This window comes from Phyllostomus hastatus, unplaced genomic scaffold (genome assembly GCF_019186645.2).
Source record: "Phyllostomus hastatus isolate PE091 unplaced genomic scaffold, TTU_PhHast_1.1 phas_scaffold_385, whole genome shotgun sequence".
Lineage (NCBI taxonomy): Eukaryota > Metazoa > Chordata > Mammalia > Chiroptera > Phyllostomidae > Phyllostomus > Phyllostomus hastatus.
The window spans coordinates 7,371,694-7,397,367 of record NW_025334026.1 but is presented as its reverse complement, the minus strand read 5'-3'; the positions used below and the strand labels follow the sequence as shown (position 1 = coordinate 7,397,367).

Sequence of the window (25,674 nt, the reverse complement as noted above, 5' to 3'; positions counted from 1 at the left end):
GCAAGACAGTTCCCATGAACAGATTTCCCCCACACCCTCCAGGGTAGTTTTCCAGCACGTTCCAACAGCACAGCACTCCCTGTGACTTTTCTGCCATTCAGTGAGCCATGGTCATGCCCTCTCCAAAGAGGTCTGAATGTCAGCTCGGGGTGTTCTTTCCTGGATCCTCTATCTCAGCCCTAAGGGTAGTGTCTGTTTCTTATATGTGCTACTCCTATATTCTTTATAGTTTTCGCTACTCTTCATTAGTGAATTCATCGTTACTCCAATACCATTATAATTGTTCTTTATAATGAAGACATAAATTGTTCAAATTAGTGAGCTGTTTTTTTACTCCTAATACAAATAACTCTAAATACAATTCAGGCAAGATCACCCAAGGAGACACAATAGATTGATATCTTGGATGTAAAGTACCAAGAAGTCTCTAGGTTATTTTTCCATTTTGAATGGGTGAGGAAGTAAAGACACATGTGAGATGAAAATAAGGTGGATCAGGAGCATGCAAGTAGTTTGTTCTCCTGGCACACCACTCGGCCACTGTAGGAGGATACAATTACTTTTTGTATCCACCTTCAGAAGCTTGGTTTTGGCTGGCCTCTGCTGCCGGTGAGTCCTGCCTGCAGTTTGCAGTGGCTTCTCTCTGTCAGCTACAACCAAAGCAGGAATTCCTCTGCTGGCTTCTTGGGCTCTGGCATATGTAATGAAGCATCTTCTGAAGTCAAAATGTTTGAAACACATAGCCAGCCTTCACTGTGTGGACCAAGCTTCCAGTTTTACCTTGACAGCTCCAGGCTGTTGTAAACAGACATCCCTGAAGGGGTTCTTTCAGATGTTGCCTCTAGACCTTGAATCTGTTGATATTGCAACTCTTAGATCCACAAGCGTTGTTGGTCTTGGCCAGTACCAGCATCAAGATGTGTTGTAGAAACAAGGGACAGACATTGTCTATGCTTGTGCCTCCTTGTGACAATACCAAGGTGTTGAAGGTGCCATGGTGGTGTAAGACCAGGGTAGGAGAAAAGATGCGCAGGGTTTGCAGCTATTGGAATGCTGGGTCCTTAGTGAGGGAGGATCGGGGAACCCACCTCCTAAAACGACAGAATGGTCAGGTGAGGAAGCTGAGGGTCATGAACCAGTACTGCCTATAAGACCCAGAAACCGGAAAAGCCTTTCACCTAAATGACACTCTTGTGTCATACCTTGGTTGGACTTATCTGGGAATTCCACATCCGACCTTAATCCACAAATTCAGGTTAACCCTTGGGTGCTGCTGCCAAAAAGCGATCAGGATAGTCATCCCAACAGGGAAGTCACTGACAAGGGTTCAGAATCGGATGGTAAATCCCACCCCATGGTATTCTCCGGGCTAAAGGCCCAGCTAAGGGAAGTGGTGGAATATTCCTGCAGGTGACTACAGAGCGGACTCAGTGTTCTATCTCTCTGGACCAGTGGGTTTCCAAATAACGCTGCACTTTGAAGAATAATGTTAGGCAGTTGGGTGGAACATTCCCTGAATATGCCTGGAAGCAGATACATTCTGTCTTGATGTGGGAGTGCTAAGTGAATAATGCCACCCTCATTTCAGCTAAGAGTGATGTGGTCAGCCACCAGGGAAGTTCGTATTTTTGTTAGGTAAACTCAGTTTTTGGGTAAAATACTTCAGTTCCCTGCTCCTGGGGTGGAGGAGGGTGAAACCAACTTGTCTGCTCAGTGAGTCCTGTGGGTATCCTCTACTGCACCTGTGGAGGTGGATACAGAGCTTAGAGAGGGGCTAAGAATGCTCTCTGAAACCTAGCAGGCCAGATGAGAAAGCTGAAATGGAAGGCCAGGGATCCCAGTGCAAAAAGCACTTACTCACCTGAGAATAAGAGGCACAGGGTCTCTGCCACAGCTGGCTACCAGACGCTAATGATACATGCTGGAAGTGGCCAATCAGCTATGACATGCTGAAGACAGGGCAGTCAGGAGCAGAGGGAGGAGGTGGAAATGACGTTGTGTGAGAAGGGGAAGCAAGTACCCACAACGTGCACATGCAGAGTGGGCCCCTGGGCAGACAATTAGCCAAGGTGCAGCTGGCAATCAGGTGTAATGCTGAGAAACACACTGATAAAGGCATGTATAGAGGTTGATATACACTTAAGCCCACTCATGACACCATCCCACTCCCTTTACAAAAATGACAAAGGTGTAAGATTTGACCCAACTTGTAAGTTTCTTCTAATGGACGTCAAGCTCCAAGTTTTGTGGTATGTTGGGGTTTTATTTCTTGATTTTAGTAATAACTAAAAGAAGTATGGGCATGTTTATTCCAAAGATCTGCCAGAGCCGGGTCACCTGGTAAGATCCATGACACAGAAAACATCAGGGTCTGTAATACATTAGATGTCTCTGAAGGTCATGGCTTGAAGGGTGTAAATCAGGCTGCTACTGAGATCCCAGAATGCTAGAAAATGTGCATCATAACCTGACTGTGGGACCCCTTGTGAAGTGTTTCTGGATAGCTCAAGATGGTTCAATCCAAAGTCTTCCTCGCAGCTGTGTTGGAATTCTTCCTGGTACACAACAGTCCTCTTCCTGTTAGGTGGTTCAAGGAGGTGAAATATCTGATCATGTCAAGTGTGTGAGGGAGAAGTCCTTAGTGGCCCCCCAAATGGAAATGCCCTGTTCCTAAGGCTGCATTTACTGCAATTTTGTGTAGAGGGTGAGGGGACATTTTGGAGGGAAAGGTAAAAATTTGATAATAGCCCTGTCCATTTTTCCTTGTATTTAGATTTTAGAAGATATTCCTCTAAAGGGAAAAAGGAAGTACCTAATGTTCACAGCTAGTAAGATCACTGTAGAAATGACTAGAGAAGGGGGGAAAAAAAGCACATAATTACTCTTGCTCTGAACAAGAGCTACCTTCATTGGCATCCTATTTGTACATGTATTTCACTTAGAAGTTATGTTAGAAATAAAGTTTAGTAAAATAAATCAAAGAAAGACAAATATCATAGCATTTCACTTATGTGGAATCTAGAAAACTGAATGAACAAAACAGAAACAAACTCACAGACAGAACAAATGGTTGCCATATGGGAAGAAGGGTGAGGGTGGAGTGGAGAAGCGGAAGGGATTAAGAAGTACCTATTGTCAGCTGCCAAATAGTCACAGGGATGTAAAATGCAGCTGAGGAAGTGTGATCACTGACATTGTAACTACACATGGTGTCAGGTGGGTGCCAGACTTCCTGAGGATCACTTCATAAGGTGCATAACTATCTAACCACTATGTTGTACACCTGAAACTAATATAATATTGAATGGCAACTATAAGAATTTTTTTTTAAAAAGCGTAAGCATAAACCTTGACTTTAAAAAAAGTTTAAAATTGTTTCAAAAATAGAGAAAACTAACGTACATGATGGGAGAAACACAATAGTAAGGAGTCAAAGGACATCAAGTTAAGTAAGAGGCAAAGGAACAGGCTGTAAGTGAAGCAGAGCAAAACAAAAAAGTGTGTAAAGCCAGCTAAAAGGTCATCATCTTCAAAATGACAACAAAGGACACACAGGCACCTGGAGTCCAAGGGCCATGTGCCCCAAGTCAGGCACCTGATGTCCCCTGAGCTAAACTAGAGTCTCCCACTCAATGATTCTCTCAACCTACCAGGGGTCCCTGAAGAAGGGCCATGACCCTGGGTGCACCTCCCAAGGTCAAGCTGCACAGCCTATGTGTGTGGTTAGTCCTGTAGGCTGCACGAGTTGGATTCCCTTGGGCTGTCTCAGATTATCCCACCACACCGTGTCCAGCCAGGGAGTTTCCACCCTGGCTGCTACGTCATCCTCCACTATTGTGGGCCCCATCTATCTCAATGCTGCAGGCTACCTAAGACCACATGTCTAAGGAAATTAGTATTCCTTCTAGAGTATTTGCTTTGCAAATCTTTATAGGTTAGGCAGGGTGAAACCCTGAGCCTCAGAGGTGGGACAGTGAGCTGCCAGGCGGAAGGAAGGGCTCTGCTGGTGAACACCCATGAGGATTTCAGAAAAGGGCTCTGAGTTTGCATCCCATCTCTGCCACTTACTGCTTATATGCCCTCAGGGAAATTGTACCTCTACGAGCTTCAGTTCCCAATTTGTAAGATATTATCAGTGTATTATTACTGTGAGTGTTGTACAGTAATTAGGTCAGGGAATACATTTGGCACAGATGCTACGGTGTTTTTGTTTAAAAGCTAGAATAACCAGAGATTTAAGGGAAGCAGTGGGAGGGTGGCACAGCTGCCCAGCACTGCAGAGCTCCCCTTTCTGGGTGAATCCATGACGTGACTCCAAGGGCATCCTGATGAGGACACTCATTAGCCAGGAAGGTGTCAAAACTCTGCTTTCAGAGGAAGCACAACTGATACCCATTTTCCTCAAGGAAGGGTCTTAACCACTGAGGCTCATGTACACTTAGAGCCACTCATCTCCCCCGCGGTAAAAAGTGGTGATCCAACGGGAGGGGTTTCTGTCAGAGCTACTGACACAGTTGTGAATCGTCCAAGTGACTGTGCAGCTGTGCCGTCGTCTTCCCCCGGAGCCCTCTCAACAGAAGAGGGCAGAGCTGTTTGCCTAGGCACACTCCTCCCTGGAACACAGTCAAGGCTGGAGCAACCACAGAAAGGGCTCCACAGGCCCATCCCCTTTAACTTCAAGTCAGGGCAGAAGTTCCTCTGCTAATCTCAGAGAAGAGCCTGTTTTGTTAAGTGTGGCACCCCTAAACACACCACAATTTAAGGAGAAATGAACACATGTTTCCTAGCAAAGTGAGGGGCCAAGGAGGGATGAGAGTAAGTCTCAAAAAAAGAAAGGCACAGCACCCAGGTTCTCATTGTCGACTTTAATGCCACGTGAGGGCACGGCGGCTCCATGCACCAAAGTGCTCACAGACAGTAATGGAAGAACACAGGAAGTGTTTACTGTGTACAGAAACCCAACACCATACAGAAGACAATGCATTTGGGGACCTCCCACACTCCAGAGGCAACTGCCTGTTACTACACCCAGTCTTTGTTCCCACCTCCTCCAGCCCCCTGCCAACCCACCCTTCCCCCCATTAACATGTATACATATATGTTTCTTCCAGGGTTCCAAAAAGTGCTTCTCCCACCCCAGCTCCCAGTACTCTGCCTCTGATGAATAAAGTCTCTCTCAAGGATCATGCATGAGGCAGGGACCACCTTCCTGAAAGAGCCCCAGCAAAATGGTGCCCAAGAAAGCTTAATCACTTATATCAGAATTAGGAGGTATGCAGCAGGATGATATTTGAAATTCTAACCAGGATCAAAATGCTCAGTGGGAATGGTGTTTGTTCTGTTGTGTATCAACCTCTTTAGGATCCAGCTGAGACCATGGAACCTGAGGCGCACCCCCACCCACTTTGTAGCTTGCAAATAAATGTCAATTTCCTAGTCCTCCAATGAGCAACCCAGGACAGGAACATTGTTAACACCTGACTAGCTTGAGGCACAAGGCTCAGGCTGCTCCCAGAACATCCTAAACTCCAGGAAGAAAGAATGGAAGCTTTTCGGAGCACAGCTGACTGCTTTCCAAACAGTAAACACTGGACAGCCTGATGAACTTACTTTACCTACTAGAGGTAAAGTAAGGATGGTATCGATTCTTCTATTTAGAACGTTACCCACAGAATTCCTCTACTGGTGTGATATAATGTATTTCATGTGGTTTTATTTCCATCTTTTTTGTTGCCATTAGTCCTATCCCCTAAAACTTTCACCTCCCCAATCAGTGAGCATGGAACCTGGGAGAAAAGGTGCTCAAAATCAAAAGGGAAGAAGCTCCAGAGGCAGGCGCTTTGACCCATCGATAACCACTGGGCTGTCTCACAGCAGGATGAATCTAGTCCCTTGTCAGGATGAGGGAGAAGCATTCAAGCTTTGGAACCTTCCGTCCTGATCCAACCCTTCTAACACTCTGGGCTGACCATTTAGAGGTAAAAAGGGATCTGACGGGGAGAAGCCACTTCCTCAGAGACAACCTGCGTTTGGAGGGCACTGCCACAGCCCGCTACATCCAAAAGCACTTTGAAGACTGGTCTCGGCTTCTTAGAAGGGCCAAATCGGGCCACTGAATTCTTTGACTCCATTTAGAAGGGGCTCTAAGCTGGATACCAGTGTCCCTGCTCTTCCTGGTCTACTGGCTGAGAACCTCACTTCCCCACAGATGGCACAGAGCACACTACCTTGAGGACATCACAGGGGGACAGAGAAACAGGGGTGTCTCTAGTGAGAAGCACAGGGGCAGCATCCCTGTAGCCCCAAGAAAGTCTTCCAGAGCCTGTGTTTGAACAAACCTGCGTTTCCTCAAATACCAGCCACTCCCAGTCCTACATGTACGGGCTCTAAAAAACCAAGCACTGTGATGTGCTGTTCTGGGGGTAGGAGGAGAAGGGGCATCAAGGCCAGATTACTGAAAGCAATGGGCTTAATTATGTGCTCTCTATTCACACTCACTTTCTCCTGAACAGCTTGCCTCAGTGTCTGTCAAAACATGAACTTGTAATAGGCAGTTACACCAATCAGAGCAACTTAAATGAAAGACTTTACTGTTAGAACAAGGCAAGAGCCATGCTGTTGGGCTAAAGCTGAAGCAGGGACATCAGTTCCAGGAAAGCACATCCATTGTGGATGAGAACAGTAGGGAGAACACATATCTCGGAACCAGCACAACTAACTGTACTTTCCTTAGATCCCAGTCTATACCTCTGCTCCCCTCATACAAGAATACAATACAAGAGTGTAAAAACATACCCTGGAATCTCCGTTCCCACACAAGGGTCAGGAGGTCATTGCCCCAGGAAGGAATTCAGCCAAGGTCCCAGGGTTGGACCTTCTCTTCCTCAGAAGGATGAAGACACTTTCGGTTGCTTCTTCCCTACCTCGCCAATCTGTTCTTGTAAGGCTGAGACCAGTGAGGCTGTCCTCGCCAGCTTTTCACACCTAAAAAAACCTCCCTATGTGAACAGCTGGAAATGGTAAAGTACGACATGAATACAGGGAGAAGCCCTTACTGCATGCAGCACACAAGTGTCACATTGTCATTACTGGTGCTGTAGTCTTCCTCTAGGAGATGCATGTCCACACCCTGACTAGCTGCCCAGGCTACACATAAAGTAAGAAGAAAATGCAGTGGGAGCAGACCCTTGCAGACCGTTCTCTCTCTGAAATGTTAGCAGTAAAACATAACAGCTGTCTTCCTACAGCTCCAGGGATAGCTGTGCCTCTCACCCAGCCTTTTCTTTACTTCTTCAGGACAGACTCTCTACTAGAAGCAGAATTTTAGTGGGATAAAGCAAGGTTTAAGAAGAGGAAGGGAAAAGAGGGAGATATAAGGGGATTAAATGGTAACAGAAACAAATACAATAAAGATTAAATTAAAAAAAAAAAAAGCCCTGGCTGGTGTCAGTGGATTGAGTGCTGGCCTGCAAACCAAAAAGTAACTGGTTCAATTCCCAGTCAGTGCACATGCTGGGTTGTCTGCCAGGTCCCCAGTAGGGGGCGCAGGAGAGGCAACCACACACTGATGTTTCTCTCCCTTTCTTTCTCCCTCCCTCCCCCCTCTCTAAAAATAAATAAAATCTTTTTTTAAAAAAGAGGGGGTGGTTCCACTATGTTGTATAGCTGAAACTAACACAAAATAATATAGAATGTAAACTGTATTGAAAAAAAATAGTCATGGGGATCTAAAGTACAGCATAGCACATATAGTCAATAATATTGTAATAACTATGGTGTTATATGGGTACTTTGTAAGGTAGGTAAATGTCTAACTACTATGCTATACATCTGAAATTGATTTAATATTGCATGTCAACTGTAATTGAAAAATAAAAAGAATTTTTTTTTCTAAAAAGAGGGGGTCCCCATCAAGGAGGTTCATCACAAACTGGATCCTGACAGATGAAACAGCAGCCAAGGGGGTATTCTGGGCCTCCAGGAAGGATGTTACATCTCAAGGATAGCAGATGTAGATATCTGTTACCTTGTGCCTCTGAAATTTATAAGCCAGCCCTCTGAGAGGATAACCCTTCACGCAAGAAAGGTTGGTGGAACATAGGAGAAGCTGAGGCCCAAAGCAGGGCTGTAAACATTGTGCTTTTCTAAGGCCAACCTGGTATATGTTTTGGCAATTATAGTTACATCTCCAAAAAGTGGTGAATATGTTTCATGAGAAAAAGAGTCTTTCACATCTTAAAACAAAGCATAGAACTATTCTTGGGGAAGAGGGAGAGGAGACACTCCCTCAGCCAGGGACTGTGGAGTGGCTACTTGGATAGATCCCCCATCATGTTCTATGTTTAAACCCATACACTGAGCACAAGGAAGGAACAAGGAAGGAATGCCTGAACAGGGTTCAGGAAGTGATTATACCTAAATTATTTTGGTAATGTGATTCTAAAAAGGGCAGACACTCTCTTGCAAGGTCAAGAGAGTGACAAAACCTCTCTGTACTTCCTAGCCGAGCCCTAGCTAGCCAGACCCCACTGGCCTCAGGAAAAGACTGTCGTGTCTGGAGGAAAGGCCAGGTGAGTGCAAGTACCAAGTCCCCACGGGCCACAGCCCTAAGCCTGACCCCAAGGAACGGCAGGGGAGACTAACGCTGCTGCACCTCCGCCCACTGGAGCTGTGCCTCTGGACTCAGTCTTCCCCTCTGTCAGCTCTGAGCAATCAGTAGCCCTTCTAGGAATCGGACTCCCAGAGCCACTAAGGGGAAAGGACACCTTCCCTGAAGGGACTCTATTCCCTACTCAGACTACTCACCACCATGTGATCTTGAACTCATAGATGGGGCGCTTGCAGTAGTAGTGGTTGATGAGGTGTTTGTCACACACACCAATGCACTGGTGGTCCACGATGAGGCCCTGGGCTGAGAGGTCTGTGACCAGGCAGTGCAGCAGGTCATAAACATCAGCCACAGCCTCCCAGGGCCCAAAAGACACATCCACTTCACAGTGGTGCTCAAACAGCTGCCCGTCACTCTCGCTCCGCTCAAAGCGCAGAGAGTTGAGAAGTGGACACTCATAGGGGGTGATGGGCATCTCCTCCTTGAAGACACAGACCTTGAGCTTGGCAAAGCGGGCCTTCCGCTGTACTGCGCGCAGCCGGGCAATCTCCACAATCCGCTCCAAATGGTCTATGGGGTTGAACACAGCAGCCATCACTGTGATGGGGGTTGGCAGACGGGGAGTGGGGCAAGGCAGGGGGAAGGCACAGACAGGCCAAGTGACAGCAGGATCCAAGAGGGAAGAGACAGATTCCTGGGGGAAGGGACTCTGTGGGCCTATGCAGGATAAAGACTTAAAGAGGGATCATGGTTCTTCACCACACAAGGAAACCGAGGGGACAGATGGGGACTGTTTGTTTCAAATGTGATTTGACGACCATCGCAGGCAAGGAAAGCCCTCCTGAACCTGTATCTTCCCAGTGTGACCAAGAGGGAAGGACAGAAAGGGAGTGGGATTTTCTCCCTTCTTGAGTAATACATGTGAACCCTGGACTCACTTGTTCTGGTGGAGAGCTAGGCACTGACAGATGTCTTGCGATCCTCCTTCCCCTCCCCTTACTGTTCTGGTCAGCTGACCCCTCACCTTTGTAATAGGGCATGAGCCCCAGAAAGGCTTGGCGCACTTTCTCCCCCTTCAGTGGCTGCATGTTCTCCAGCTGCTCCAAGAGGGGCCCGATGGCGTAGTATTGGGCCTCTTTGTACACGGCCCGCACACGTTCCCGGGGCGGCAGGTCCCCCGAGCGCAGGAAATTCAGCACATCTCTGAGCAGGAAGAAAAGAGTGTTGGTGAGAAACAGCTAAGGGAACTGGGCAGCGCCACATAGTGGTTAGAGCACAGAACCTGGAACCAGAATGCCAGCCATGTAGCCTTAGGTAAGTAAACTTAACCTTTCTGTGCCTGGATTTTCTCATCTGTAAAATGGGGGAAAATAAGAAAACTACTCCATAATGTTAGCAGGATTAAATGAACTAATATATAAAAAGTGCTTAGAAAATACCTGGCACAGAGTAAGTCCTCCGTAAGTGTTAATAGTTCTTTTTAGTTGTATCATTATTATAATTACAATTATTACTAGGTATATTCTGTATTATTATTAAGTGTATATAGGAATAATGAAAAGACATTACTAGCCTCTTAATACACAGGGTGGGGCAAAAGTAGGTTTACAATTTTGAGGTTATACAATTGTAGGTTATACAATTTTGTATAAACTATATACAAAACACAGTTTATTCTTGTGTTATTATTTATCATTGTATTATTTTCTATACAAACCATTGTAAACCTACTTTTGCCCCACCCTGTATATATTTTAATTGAGGTAAGTAATATTCAATAAATGGATGGACATACTCATACAATTACCACCTAGCTCAAGATACAGAACATTTCCATCTCCTTCCATTTTCCTCGTGCCTCTTCCCAGTCACTTTTTCAGAGGCAACTACTTTACTGATTCATTTTGCCTTTTTTTTTTTTTATTGATTTAAGAGAACACCAATTTGTTGTTGCACTTACTTATGCATTCCTTGGTTGATTCTTATATGTGCTCTGACCAGAGATTGAACCCACAATCTTGGCCTAGTGGGATGATTCTCTAACCAACTGAGCTGCCTGGCCAGGGCTGTTTTGTCTCCTCTTGAAATTCATATAAATAGAATCACACAGTATGTTCTCTTTTGTGTCTGGCTTCTTTCCCTCAACCTAATATTTTTGATATTTATCTTGTGTGTAATAGTAGTTTGTTGCTTTGTATTGCTAAGCAGCATACCATTATATGGATATATGTACTATAACTTATTTACCCATTCTCCTGCTAATGGACATTAGGACAATCTGGGGCTCTTAGGAGTAAAGCTGTGATAAACATTCCTTTATAAGACTTGCTGTGAACACATGCACATTTCTCCTAGGTAAATATTAGTAGAATTGTTCGGTCATGGTGATGTTTAACAAAGTGACTGTAGTGTTTTACATTCCCACTAGCAAGGTTGAAGACTTCCACATCTTCTACAAATCTGTGCCATTACTATTATTCTGTAGCTATATAGAGATCAAATGCCTGAAACTAACATCTGAAAAATTGGTTCCAGGAGTGAATAAAATCACATTCCGCATTTTCTTTTAAAAAAAAATCAGTTCTTTCCCTGGCTGTTGTGGCTCAGTGGATTGAGTGCCAGCCTGGGAACCAAAGGGTCGCTGGTTCGATTCCCAGTCTAGGGCACGTGCTTGGGTTGCAGGCCAGGTCCCCAGTAGAGGGTGCTCAAGTGGCATCCACACATTGATGTTTCCCTCTCTTCCACCCTCCCCCCCCTCTAAAATAAATAAATAGAATCTTTAAAAAATTAAATTAAATTAGAAATTCAGTTCTTTCAATTCTCTTTTCAGATTCTTTAGTGCTAAGAATAATCAGATCCATCAATGGATGGTGTGGGAAGGGCATTTCTGTAAGGATATGTGAGTAAACACTAAGCTGTTACCTCTATAGTTAGTCTATGACCATAATGCAACACCAGCTAACACTCACTTAGTATTAATTTGTGTCAGCTAGTATTTATGTGTTATCCCACTGAATCCTTTCAATAATATGGAGTAAGTGCTATCTTGTATCCATTTTATGAGAGAAATGTGGGACTCAAAGAGCTTAAGGAATATCCTTGCTCAAGGAGCCACAGTTAGCCTGCGCATGTAGACACAGTCCAGACTGTAGTCCAAAGAGCTCTTCACGGATCACAATGGGAAACTGCCCCAGTGGAGGCCCGAGCAGCCTCTGTGGTGGATGCTGGGGGCCAGCAGAGAAATTTACTTCACCAAATGCCCTAAATTCCTATTTTACTTTATCTGAGTCCTTCACCAATTTCATCTGCTGATGATGAATCATAGGCCACTGGAGCCCAGCCGTCTGAGGATAAATGCCACAATATCCTGCTTTCTGCCCCACACCCTCGCCTGGCTCAGCCACTCTCCAACTACAGCCACCTGAGCAAGGGCACGTCAGCTTAAAGCCAAACCCTATTCTGCCTCCCCACAATCCCTTCCGAAATTGGTCCTCTAGGATCTTAAGCAAAGCTTGGTAAATTCTGAAAAACATACCCTCAAGGCAAGGCCCAGCCAGGAGTGTTGTGGAAGCTGCCAGCTGGGGCCAGCACTTTCCTCCCCCCAAACAGCCTGCAAACAAAAACCTTTTTATAGCTCTGCAGGGCGATGTGACACTTTGTTTTCTCAGCACTGGAGGCAGCTGACAACCCAATGGGGAAACCCAGATTCAAAGCAAATTATTTGACCTGAGGTTCCTTTGGAGGATAAAAATGACCCTTCTCCCAATGTGGAAAATCTTACTTGGAGGCCATCGCAGAGGTGTAGTAATTGGAGAGCCTCTGCCTCCCTGGTCATTTTGTTCAAGGTCAAGGACCATGTTCATTCTCTACTCATCTCCAAAGTTAGACTGAAGGGGAAAAGAGCTTCAGCCTATACTCTGGAAGAACCTGGCCAGGGGTCACACCACAGCTCTTTATCTCATCCACATAACAGGCTGCAAGGCAGCTGTAATTATTTCTCATTCAAGGAATGAGACAAGGAACAAGCAAGGAAACTGAAATAAAAAGTCTTTACATTGTGTATGGGTAAGGTTGTCAGAAGTCCTTTCTTGGGAAAGGCTATCTATTTTTTGAGATTCTGTCTTTCCATGTTTTAGTGTTAAAATGACAGTAATAACTGAAGGTTGTTTTGGTTTTTTTAAGACTTTCCTTGGCAATATTAAAGGATGGCAACCCCATGCTGGCCCTTCCCTCACCTTTGTTGTCTCTTTGTTTTAAACTGTTGAAGGAGGTCTGGGAACCTCTGCCACACACACCACACCTCCTCCCTAACGGCAATGCTGAGTCCAGAATCTGACCTGAGGGTACTCTCTGAGAAGTTGTTTTGGAACTCCCCCACCTCTAGGTGGGATCACACCTACTCCTTTCCACAAAGACTGGTAACGTTACAGTCTTAAATTACATAGGGTAGAAGCAGTTTCATCACATTCAGCCAGTATGTATTACCCGGGATTTCTCCAGATGTCCTTGTCTCCTCTGGAAAAGAAACTAAACATTTCGATCCAATTTATCAGGCACATTTGTTAAATTCTGTCTGTATGTTATCTCCTCTTCAGGTACTATGGAAGATACTACAGCCCCATGCCCAAGCCCAGGCCACTCACTTGCTAGGACTACAAAGATGAGCGTAGAGGGAGAAACATACCCAAAGTGTGTGCCATCCCGATCAATGAAGTACCGGCCCTCAGCGTCGGTGGGGATGTAATGACGCCCACTGAACATGGCTGCCAGCATGGTGTCTTCATAGCGCCGCAGGGTGGACAGGCGTGTGGTGAAGTGAGCTCCTCCGATGTTAAGGGGAACAACCTCAGGAAACTGGAAAAAAACAGCTGCATGTCAGCCAGAGAAGAAAAATAAGAGCCAGGCTGCTCCGTCTGCAGTCTTCTTTGGTCTGATTAAAGCCTCACCATTCACTCAGTCACTCAAAACCAAAACCCAGGAGTCTTTCCGAACCCTCTTCTCTCTCCTCCCTTTCCCCACATTCACCAGTGGCCACGTCCTATGAATCCCCCACCCGGATAGTTCCTAAATCAGGTCTCTCCACCCCAATCCTACTATCTCTGCTCTATAGTTCAAAGCCTTCATTCACTTGTCCTCCTTTCACTTCCTGAATTTTCCACTTTTTATGCCCTTGGTCATGCTGTCTTCTCTGTACAAAATGCTCATACCACTCTCTCTTCGTCCATCTAGCAAACACAAGCGCCCTCTCAGGTGGTGCACATTGTTCACTGCACAAGGGTGCCTAGATGAGAGGGATCTGCTAGCCCAGATGTGTGCCCGTTTTCTAATTCACACCAAGGCACCATATAGGTTAACAGCATCCATTCATTCAAAGAGTTTCTATTCAAGTTCCACTACTCTGAGCATTTCTGCTCTGTTGTCCCTTGCCAGCTCCCAAGATGGAGTTAACTAAACACTCCCTCCACTGTGCCTAACACAATACATTGGTGGTTATTTTCTTCTGTCTGCCCAACCTCCTAGACCCCAAGCTTCCCAAGGAAAGGGATGACATCTTGTTCACCAATCATGAGGCCGTCCACAGCAGGGCTCATGGATGTTTGTAGAATAATTCCTTCTTAATCTGGAGTTAGATTAATCCCCAGTCCAGCTAAGGTTCTGGAGGCAAGGGCAGGGTGAAGAATGGGGAATGAAGGAACAGATTTATCCTGAGAAGCTCTAGGTTCTCCCTAAAATGCTTGGGACCTTTTCTGTTTTTTATTTTTCCTTTTTTGACATCTGTCACTCCTTGTGATTTTGAAAGAAACAAGGCCTGTTCTCTCTAATTTTCCAATTCTTCTCCTACAGATCAAATAAAAATTTGTCCCAGTGCATACTTTTCTATATTACAACATCTCAGTGGCTCCAGTGAGAGTCTATGTATATTCATCTAGTAAGCCATTTTACCCAACTTTCAAATTCTTTGTGCATAAAGTAGGGTCAATATACATTACCTAAAAGTTACCCAGGACCTTGTGTAGTGCCTGACTCAAATAGTCATTGAATGAATGAATGAAATAGATAAGTATTTACAGTTCCATGTATATATGTATTGTTACTCCTCTGCACCCACAGGACAGGAAATGCCTTCTGCTTGTCTACAGCTCCTCTAAAACTATTCTATGTGCATACCAAGGACTCAAATATTGTTTGGGGATAACTCTACATTTCATTTAAACCTTTCCCAAGGATACCTCATACCCATACAGATCCAAGTGCTTGCTCCATATTGAGTTTTGCTCATTTTCCCAAGTGCCCCATGATATTAACTGTATGAACTTCTAACCCCCAGATAACACCATCTGCTTCCCCAAAGCCTCACCCAGCCCTGCCCTGCCCTGCCCTGCCCCTCTGGGGCTCGTCCATTCTCCCATCTCTACACATCACATGTTCCCCTATCTGGCACTACCTTAGCTCTTCCTTCCTAGTCTATCTGCGGTGCCCTAAGCACCCCACTTTCCCTCCTCTTTCCCCTTCTCTTAAGGGTCATTTCAGGTGTTAATATGATACTGTCATACACATTAAGACGAGTGGAAGCCACCATGCATCACAGCATAGCAGCTAGTGAGGGAAAGCCAGGGAGTTGTCGGGTGTGTTTGGACACATCTACCAATTGGCCTGCTTCTTACCTGTACACAGTCCCTTACTCCACTCTGAGAGCAGCTCGAGATCAGGTTTGGGTAACCACCAAGGCCTCTTGGATTTTCTAGAAGGCACTATCATGTCTTGGGGCTCCAAGTTATCCTTTCCACGAAGTAAATCAACCTTGTAGGTAGTGAGTACTGAATGGAGGGGGTTTTGGGGCCAGGTGACCTCTGGGGCAGGGAAGAGACACCTGGTGCATTTTACGATGGGGAGGGGGCTGGAGAGCAGGGGAGCCCAGCTCCTCCGGCGCCGCCCTCAGCCAGACCCTTGATCTCCAAACCCAGCTGTGCTTACCTCCCAAGGTCAGTTCCGCCCAGCACCTACTTTTCCCTCTGCGCCCCTTCCCACGCCCCCCGCCTCGGCCCAGGTACCTCTTGGGGCAGCAGGGGCAGCGCGTGCCCCGCCTGCGTGGCCGTCGGGGTGGCCGGCTCCAAAAAGTCGTCTTCGGCGTCGGAGCTGGACATGGCACCGTCCGGACGACGGCTGTCTGGCTCCCGCCCCGTGACTACCACCATCCCTCTGGCTCTGGGCAGTGGGCGCGGCTTCAGGCAGGCGGGCAACAGACCCGGCGGCACTAGCTTGGAGCACCGCCTGGCATGACGCGGGCGGCCACGGGAGCGGGGGTCGGGTGGGGGGGCTGAGAGAGCAGCAGCAGTGTGCTGAAAGCCGCCCCGCCCTCAGCCCACGAGACAGGATAGCCCGGCCACCGCTGGGATCGCCGGCCGGGCCTGACACGGCTGCCTCCCGCTACTGGCCGAGCCCCCGCTTGCCCCGCCCCTGATTGGCAAGAAGCTCGCCCAGTCCTCAAGCAGGCAATGCGGTCAGCCTGCGCCTGAGTGGCCACTGGAGCCGGCCTGGTTTGCTGCCCTGCTCTGATTGGACTTCTGACCAGCGGATACGCCCTCTCCTCCCCTAACAGTGGTACCCCAAGCTGTGGGGGTGCGGGGGAGGAGGGTACCATGTCTAAGTGAGGCCTCCTGGTTAGCGGTGAGGGTAGCTCTCTCTGTAACCTAGGGACTTTATTTTCTTTACTCTGCCCTTTTATTTATTTTTTATTTTTTATTTTTTTTCCCTTTGACTCAAACTGGTCTCACTTAGCCCCTGACCCACCTACCTCCTTCTCCTTGCTTTATCATTAGGCCTCAGGACAATGAGGTTCTGGTCGGCATCCAGTGCTCCTAGAAACAAAGCCTTGGTTCTATTGACTGCAGAGACAGTTTCCCAATCTAGAGGTAATATCTAGGCCTCAGCTGTGTTTCAGCTCCACAACACCCCACCAATCCAACCCTTGCAAACCAGATGAAGCAATGCCATGGCTGACCTCAAGACCAGATGTGCAATGTTCAACTATGCCTCTATCCTAGTTGCTCACCAATCCCTAGAGACCACGACCCTGACCATGACCCTAACTTATCTCTCTTAGTCACCATGATTAATGATGCCCCCAACCCCCTGTATACCCCCATTCCCTGGAAGTCATAGGGGAATCCAGGTCTTTAAGCATTATCTACCTGTGACTCTGGGCATGGTGCCATCTCCTTAACAAATACCTGTTTTCTTGGCTTCAAACTCCTGTTCATTTCTTGCTGGGCTCTGATGCTCACAGGGAAACAAGCCCCTTCAGGTAACTTCAGTAACTTGAGATGTGGGAGGGCTCAAGAGGTAATGGTTGGTCTGTCTCCAGGGCAGCGGGTCCTGTGCCTCCTCAGTCGTGGAAGGCCAGGGAAATAGGGGTGGAGACGGGTGGGTCTTCAACAGAGGTGATGGGGAGGATGGCTGAGGTCATTGAGTTTGTAAGAGAGGAAGGACAGCACTGGGACATAGGCTGCCCCTCCTTAAGCCTCAGTAAAACCTGGGTTTCCTGTTTTTCTGGATTGCAGGAATCTGAAAAAGAAACCTCAAAATAGGGGCAATTGAATTCAATTAAGAATGACAGTGAGTCTCCATGGGCTCCCTGCCAGCTCTCTCATTGGGCACCTGGACACACAGATGGCGGTGGGTCCTGCACAAAGAAGCTCAAGCTGATGAGGAGGAGTCCAGTCTGAACCCATATATCTGTCTGCAGCCTTGGACACTGTGTCCACTGATACAGCTGGGTCAGCTCACAACTCTCCTGGGGCTCAAGGTTTTAGCTCCCTCAAACCATTTTTACACCCAGTCCCCCATCTGATTCTCACACTGTTGTGACAGAAAAGGAAAATGAGGCCTAGAGGATTAGATCAGCATCTGGAAGGCCAGTAATGGGCCAGAGTCACAGCACTTCCTCTGTTGCACCAATCACCCTCCCAGCTGTAGGTGCTTCCTTGGTTAGTGTGTTCTCCAATGTTAATTGCATCAAAATTACTGCAGGGGACCTTGTTAAAATGCAGATTCCCAGCCCCACTTCCAGGGAATCTGATTTGGTAGGTCTGAGGCATAGCCCTTGAATTTGCATTCCTAACAAACTCCTAGGTAGTTCTGAACCTGCGGGTCCTTGAACCACACTCTGAGTAGCACCACCTTGGCCCCCAGACAACTTCTCTCTATCGCTACCTGATCCAGTCCTTCTCAAAAACATCTATAACAACAACAACAACAACAAATCTATAACAAAATTTCCTTTCCATCCTATTAGTTAGGATATTTCAGCTACGACAGAAACCTCAACCAAAAGTGGCTTCAATAATAAAAGACTTTTATTATCTTACATAAAAAGTCTGAGTAGATCCTTGTTTGGTTCATTAAGTAACTTAACAAGAAGTTACCTGGACCAGCTTCCTTCCGTTTATCCACTCTGCCAGATGGCCTCTCCTTCCCTAGGAATCCATATGAAAAAACCACAGGACTAAGGGCTATCGGGGGAACATTTATTTCAACACCTTAAAGCAAGGCTGTATACAGAAAATGAGAAGGGAGCCCAGAGGCTCAGGAGATAGGAAAATCCATGTGTAAATAGTTTTAGGTTGCTGAATGTGTTGGAGTTTTCATCTTCTATTTCTGCTGAGAATTTCCTTCAGGAATGTAGTTTCCCAGTTGGTTGTGTTTACACGGTGGGGAGAAATCCAAGGTCAGCAGCCTGGAATGAGGACTTGGTGAGTGAGTAGGAAGGGGCTGGAGCAGGCTTTCTGGGAAAGCAGGGCAGTTTGCTGGCAGCTGCTATGGCCACCCCCAGTGGAATGACTTCCAGGCCAGTTCACATGAGGCCTGCAGGGAACGGTCAGTGAGCCTTTGAGGGAGGGATTGTCCATGCAGACGTGGCAGCTGCTCTCTGAACACAGGCAGTTTTAGCTCAGGGATTACTTTTCTAAGAGTCAACTGAATAAATAGTTCTATAGGCATCAAGCCCTGAGATTCATAAACTGGATTCTATTTTCAATGCCTTCTCAAAGAAAAGAACTTTTGAATGCTGACAAATCTGCAAAGTACTCATTAAGCTACTGAATGTTCTCTCCTGATTCTAATTAATTGAATGAATAATTTAACAAAAATAAAGGAAATGAAAGCAGGAAAAAAACTATGCACCTTCTTTTCCACATTACCTTCTTTACATTTTAATTCTTATTTAAGTATTTTAGACATATAAAAGCAATTGTAAATACATTAAGTTAAAACCAATTTATTCAGAAACTGGGGAGAATACCAGTCAAGGTGGCCAAGTAAGTAAATGCTGTGCTCACCTCCTCCCACAACCACATCAAATTACAATTAAACTACAGAACAACCATCATTAAGAACCACCTGAAGACTAGCTGAACAAAAATCCTATAACTAAGGGTATATAGAGGAAGCCATGTGAAGACTGGTAGGAGGGGCAGAGATGGTGAAGGAGCTGATCCCACACCCACATGTGGTGGTTAAAAATGGGAGGGATATCTCAGTCTCAGAGGCTCCTCCTGAGGAGTGAGGGGTCCTGTCTTCATAGTGAGCTCCGCAGCCCAGGATTCCAGTGCTGGGAATAGAAGTCTCCATAACTTCCAGCTGTGAAACCTAGCAGGGATTACGGCTGAGTGAGATAGAGATTTCTGGAGTCTTAGGTATTCCTCTTAAAGGTCCCAAGCACAAACTTGATGGACTTACTCGATCTGAGCTCCAGGACTGAGGCAGCCCCTTGAAAGGCCCCAGGGATATACAAGGAGGAATTAAATTGTCTGGCTTCAGGACAAGGACAGGAGGGGCAGCATTCTCCCAGACAGAAGTGGTGGCAGTTGCCATCATTCCTTTGTTGAACCCTCCCCCCAGCTAGCCTACAGGCACAGGCAGATGCCAAATCTGAGTCTCCATCAACCTGGCTAACACCATTTGCCCTACCCTGGTGATTCCCTAAGACCCTGCTCTGCCCAACTTGCAGGCCCACTCAAACTGCTTCTAGAGGCTATTCCATGCAAATGGTACTGTGGAGTTTTCTAAAATCTCTCAAAGGTTCAAAAACCCCAAACAAACAGTGTCTGTCCTCAGTATGCCCTGAACCTCTTGCTAAGCAGCCCCAAGCCTGGCACTAGTGGCAACCAGCCTCAGTTTGCATCTTAGCTTCTCCCAGACTCCTCCAAACAGAGCACAAGTAGAAACCATCTTCAGATAACTTTGTAGCTCATATCTGGTGGTCCTGGGCCAGGCACAGACAGCAGCTGACCTTGGCCTGCACCAGAGCCCATTCCAAAAGGCCTCAGAACCATCATACCTGGTGGCCACACCACACCAGAGCCAAACCACCTCCACAAACAACACACCCAAAGGGTGGACTTGGAAGGCACCAGAGGCCTGATAAATGGAATCCTGCTCTATGGGGTCAGCCCCAGCACAACGGCTCCTCCACTATAGTCATGGCCAGGCCTTATAGCAATCAGCTTTAGGGTCAATCCCTCCCATTGAAATTCCAACAACAACCAAAGTTCAACTACAATAAAAAGGCACATACCAGGTCACACCTGGAGCAGCTGGCTCACGTGACCAGGAGATGTGCCACTGGGCCCCACAGGACACTGACTATACTATCAAGACTAGTACACATAGTAAGTATACATAATATATAGAAACAGACACAGAGAACCAGCCAAAATGAGAAGAAAAAGAAACCTGCCCCAAATGAAAGAACAGAATGAAACTCCAGAAAATCAACTAAACAGAATGAAGACAAGCGATCTATCAGATGCTGTGTTCAATATACTCATTATAAGGATGCTTAAAGAATTTAGGGGAAGAGTAAATGAAGTCAGTGAGAACCTTAACAAAGAGATAGAAAACAGATGGAGATACAAAACATAAAAGAGAACCAATCAGAAATGAAGAATACAGTAACTGAAATGAAGACTACATTAGAGGAAATAAACAGTTTATTAGATGAAGCAGAGGACTGAATAAGTTATTTGGAAGATAACATAGTGGAAAACACACAAATGAACAACAAAAAAGGAAAAAGAATGAAAAAAAATGGGGATTGTTTAAGGAGCCTCTGGGGCATCATCAAGTATAACAACATTTACATCATAGGGGTACCAGAAGAAGAAGAGAAAGAACAAAGAATTGAGAACCTATTTGAAGAATTAATGATGAAAAACTTTTCTAACCTGGTGAGGAAAATAGACATTCAATTCCAGGAAGTGCAGAGTCTCAAACAAGATGAACCCAAAGAGGCCAATAACAAGACACATCATAATTGTAACACCAAAATTTAAACACAAAGAAAGAATTTTAAAAGTGGCAAGAGAAAATCAGTTAGTTATGTACAAGGGAGCTCCCATAAGACTGTAGCTGACTTTGCAACAGAAACTTTACAGGCCTGCAGGGATTGGCACAGAATATTCAAAGTGATGAAAAGCAAGGACCTGTAACCAAAATTACTCTTTTCAGCAAAACTGTCACTTGGAATGGAAGGGTAGATAGCTTCCAAGCCCCCTCCCCCCCCAAAAAGCTAAAGAGGTTCATTACCATCAAACCAGTATTATAAGAAATATTACAAGAACTTCTTTAAGAATAAGAAAAAAGATCAAAGATATGAAAAGTAAAATGGCAATACCTACATACCTGTCAATAATTACTTTAAATGTAAATAGATTAAATGTTCCAGTCAAAAGACATACAGTGACTGAATGGATAAGAAAACAGGACCCATATATATGCTGTCTAGAAGAGACCTATTTTGGATCCAAAGACATACACAGACTGAAAGTAAAGGGATAGAAAAAGATCTTTCATGGAAACAGAAATTTTAAAAAAGCTAGGGTAGCAATACTTATACGAGACAAAATAGACTAAAAAAAAAAAGCTATTACAAGAGACAAAGCACCATCCAGCAATTCCACTTCTATGTATTTATTTGAAGAAACCCCAAACACTAATTAAAAACGGCATGGTGTATGTTTATGTTTATCACAGCATTATTTAGTAGCCAATATATGGAAGCAACCCAAGTGTTCATAAACAGATGAATGAATAAAGAAGATGTGGTACATGTATACAATGGAGTATTGGTCAGTCGTAAAAAAGAATGAACTCTTGCCGTCTGCAACAATGTGGATGGATCTAGAGGGTATTGTGCTGAGTAAAATAAGTTTAACAAAGAAAGACAAATACTATATCATTCCACTTATACATGGAATCTAAAGAAAACAATAGAAATGAACAAAGAAAACAGAAACAAACTCATAGACACAGAGAACATTTTGATGGTTGCCAGATTGGAGGGGGTTGGGGAAGTCAAGGCAGAGAGGTTAAGATGTGCAAATTGCCAGTTACAAAAACAGTCACAGGGACATAAAGTACAGTGGAATATAGTCAATAATATTGCAATAACTATGTATGGTGTCAGATCAGGGTGATTACTTCATAAGTTATATACATTTATAACCATCTAAATTTATGCCTGAAACTAATATAATAATGTATGTCAACTATAATTGAAAAATTAAAAATCATTAAAAATAATAAAACTTATGTACTCACCTCCCAGCCATAAAACACAATTTATACAAACACAATTGTGTCTGCACATACCTTCCTAATCTCCTCTTCCTCCTAAACATGGCATGTGACATTCCATGCATGTTTTCTATTGACTTGGGATATGTAGTGCAAAAAAAGTGCCAAATCATATATGTACAGTTTGAGGAATAGCTATAAAGGAGATGCCCATGTAACCACCACTCAGTTAAGAAATGGAATATTGTCAAAGCCCGAGCTCTCAAAGGGCTCCTCCCTGACGAAGACACTTCCATTCTCCCAGAGGCCACCACTGTGCTCACTTTTCTGACAATCATTTCCTTGTTTTCCAAGTTTAACCACATGTGTATGCATCTCTCAGCAATGCCATTTAAAACTAGCTGTTTTTTTACTTTAAATGAGTGGAATATTATCCATGTCACTATTGATGAATATTTAATTATTTCTCAGGGTTCTATGACAAATAGTGCTGCTATGAACTTTATTTTTATGTCTCATGCTGCTCTGAATATTTTATGTCACAGATTATGTCATTCTCTTGTTTAAAACTTTTCTAGGGTTTCCTTGTTTCAGGAAGGGGTGAGGAAAAGTTTGGTTCTGATCAGGGTGAGAGGAGAACATGCAGCAAAAAAGAGAAAACAACCAAGTGCAAATACTCTGTGGACAAGTTTTGCTAGCACCAGAACTCTTCTACCTCCCAAGTCTGAAACTCTAATACAACAGTCTTTTACCACTAAGCTCTATCCTTCCTTCTCTTTCCCCTAACCTGATTTACTTGATTTTCTACTTCCTTATGGCTGATAGTTCCTTACCTACCCACCCTTTTCTCTCAGGTATCTAATCTCTTGATTGTGTTTTCTCCCCGATCCTCCCAAGACCCTATGCATACATGTAAACACCTGTCTAGGGAACACTTATGCAACCACCCAAAACAAATAGCTTTAGACCAACCCATCAGCCTCTGTGCTCTAGTTCTGGGTGAGTGCACCACCACAGGAAATGATCCCGCTATAATGCACGATAAACTCTTGGCGCCATGGGGCACCCATCCATGGGTTAGTTCTCTTTTCTTTCCTCCTTAAAATTTTGAGATGTAACTGACATGTAATATTAGTTTCAAGTGTACCACATAATGATTTGATACATGTCTATATTCTGAAAGGATTACCACAGTAAATCTAATCAACACCCAATTCTACTAGCTTTTCTATTTCCAATTCTATTTCTAATTTCTATTACCATTCTTTTCAAGATACCTTCTTACTTCAGGAAATCCCCCCTCCTTATGGCACATGGCAATTTGGCTTTTGTATTGCATAGAGAAATGGAAGCTATCGGCATGAAGAATTACCTCAATGTCTTACCAGCTCACCTACGGGTTAACTGTATCTGCAAAATCTCTCTCTCCTTCCAGCTAGCAGGAAGTTTCTCTTCTCTGGGTTTGGGGCTAATTCCTCTAAGGAGACTCTTGCTTTTCCAGGCTTGTACTTGGCTCCATCAGTTAACACTTCTTTCTCCTGAATTTTCCATCTCTCCCTTTATATTGTTTTCCTTGGGGCAGCCTATTGATCTCCCAGTTTCTCCCATCAGAACAAATAAAAGTTCTTCCTCAGACCTGCATGCTTCTCTAGGTAGCACACTTTCCTCTGTCCCTCTGTCATCAATATCCTCACATAGTCCACACCTGCTTCCTCTACTTCCCTACCCTCATTGCAAGTTAGATTTCTGACCTGTCACTTGACTGAAACTACTCTCACCAAGATCCGTGTGGCCTCCTGATGACCATGCCAAACAATTTGTCCTTTTTGAACCCTCTGAAGCATGTCACTGTTGACTAGTTTTTCTCTACCGTAAAGCTCCATCCTCCTTTGAAGTCCACAATCCTCTTGTGGCTCTCCTCGCCTCTCCATCTCTGTTCCAACTCCTTTGCAGACCCCATTCACCCTCTGGTCTCTCCAGGGATGTTGGACCCCAGAACTAGCACTTGGTTTGCTTCTTTCCTATTCTACATGTGCTCTCAAATGAGTCTGTCTACCCCCATGGATTCAACCGCATTAAGACTTCCAAATTTAAAACTTCAGATCCTTATCTTATATAAAACTATTTGATATCTCTAACTGGATGTCCCCAAGGCCACTTTAAACTTAACATGTCCAAACCCTAACTTAGCATGTCCCACCAAATGTTTTCATCCTCCTTTATTTCCCCTAATTCTCTCAGTCCTTGTTCCTCATCCATAAGGTACAAAGGGAGCAATATCATGATTGAGAGGGTGGTGGAGGGTTGGCCTTCCCTCCATCTCCCAGCCTTGAAGAGGACAGTGTTTGCCAGCAGCTTCCCAAGGCCCACTTGCTGTCCACCCAGCTCAGCTTTCTCCCCAGCCTCTGATGCCCCGCCCCCGCATTCATTAATCACTGCTATTCTTCAGCCTGGACCTTTCTCCCCACAGGGAGTGGAGGGATTGAGCAGAAAGGAAAAGGACAGCTGGGGCTGATTATGGAGGGGAGGAAGGTGTAAGGGGGCTAAATGTTAGTGGAAAAAATACAGTAAAAAATGGAATCATAATAAACAGCTTTGTGAGCTCAGGTTTTTATTTACTACGACATAAATATTTTTGACAGTAAATTTTTTTCAATATCATATTTATTAGCTGAGTAGTATTCTACAATATGATGTGAATGTACCATAATTCATTTAACCAGTCCCCTCCTTTTTTAGGTTATTTCTAATATTTTGTGTCTATAAACTGCATTGTAGTAAACATCTTTGTAGAGAAACTTTTGCACACATTCATGATGGATTTCCTTATCGTTTTCAACTCATCAACAGTCATTCCACGTTTGGCCAATAGAGGGCATTTTAGGCTTTCCTTCTCAGGGCAAGGCCATACTGCCATTTCTACAGTATGTAACATCAAAAATAGTGGTTTTATTGTGAAACTGACTTAATTTTGGATCTTCAGTAATAATCAATAAACCCCAAAAGGTGAATCAGTCATTTATTATGTCTAGCAAGACGATAAACACACACAATACTCAATGAACTGCTTTGTTAGGATGTAAACCCAAAATGAATAAAAATGATCTCTTTTGCCCAATTCCGAATAACTAAGGGAGTGCCATGCTTTATGCAAAGACCGAACGTCCCTGCAGAAGCCTTGTTGAACAGTGACAAACAGGCAGGAAAGGGAACTCAATGAGAACACTCTGACCTTGCCAGGGAGAAGCCCAGAATCTGTGGCTCCCTAGTAATTTCCCCTAGACTGGGGGCAACACTGAATGGAGTCTTGCCTTGACCATTCCTTATCTATCACTTACCAGTCAGGTTTCATAGATTTAGTTAGAGCTTGAAATAATTGTTTTATGGAATCTTTTTCTTGATTTTCACCAAGACCAAAAATTCCCAAGGGTAGTGATCTGCTACACTGTTGGCATACCCAATTTTAATTACACCTTGCAGATTACTAAATT

At 44.8% G+C, this 25,674-nt stretch overlaps 1 protein-coding gene across 1 annotated transcript; it reads right to left on the bottom strand.

Annotated features, from left to right (window-relative positions):
• Positions 1 to 299: 299 nt before the first annotated feature.
• Positions 300 to 16,003, bottom strand: KCTD7 (potassium channel tetramerization domain containing 7). Its single transcript, XM_045819299.1, has 5 exons — positions 15,661 to 16,003; positions 13,293 to 13,462; positions 9,633 to 9,811; positions 8,806 to 9,178; positions 300 to 1,091 (listed from the first exon to the last, which is right to left on the bottom strand). The coding sequence occupies exons 1-5, from the start codon at positions 15,802 to 15,804 to the stop codon at positions 1,043 to 1,045; spliced, it is 915 nt and encodes a 304-aa protein (XP_045675255.1). The 5' UTR covers positions 15,805 to 16,003; the 3' UTR covers positions 300 to 1,042.
• Positions 16,004 to 25,674: the final 9,671 nt, after the last annotated feature.

What these genes read in the sequence shown, in the direction of transcription:
- KCTD7 (XM_045819299.1), bottom strand. Translation starts at nt 15,804, where the DNA reads ATGGTGGTAGTCACGGGGCGGGAGCCAGACAGCCGTCGTCCGGACGGT. An exon ending in CGGGATGGCACACACTTTGG is followed by an intron (nt 9,812 to 13,292) that starts GTATGTTTCTCC and finishes CTTCCTGCTCAG; the next exon opens with AGATGTGCTGAATTTCCTGC. An exon ending in GCTCATGCCCTATTACAAAG is followed by an intron (nt 9,179 to 9,632) that starts GTGAGGGGTCAG and finishes TCAACCCCATAG; the next exon opens with ACCATTTGGAGCGGATTGTG.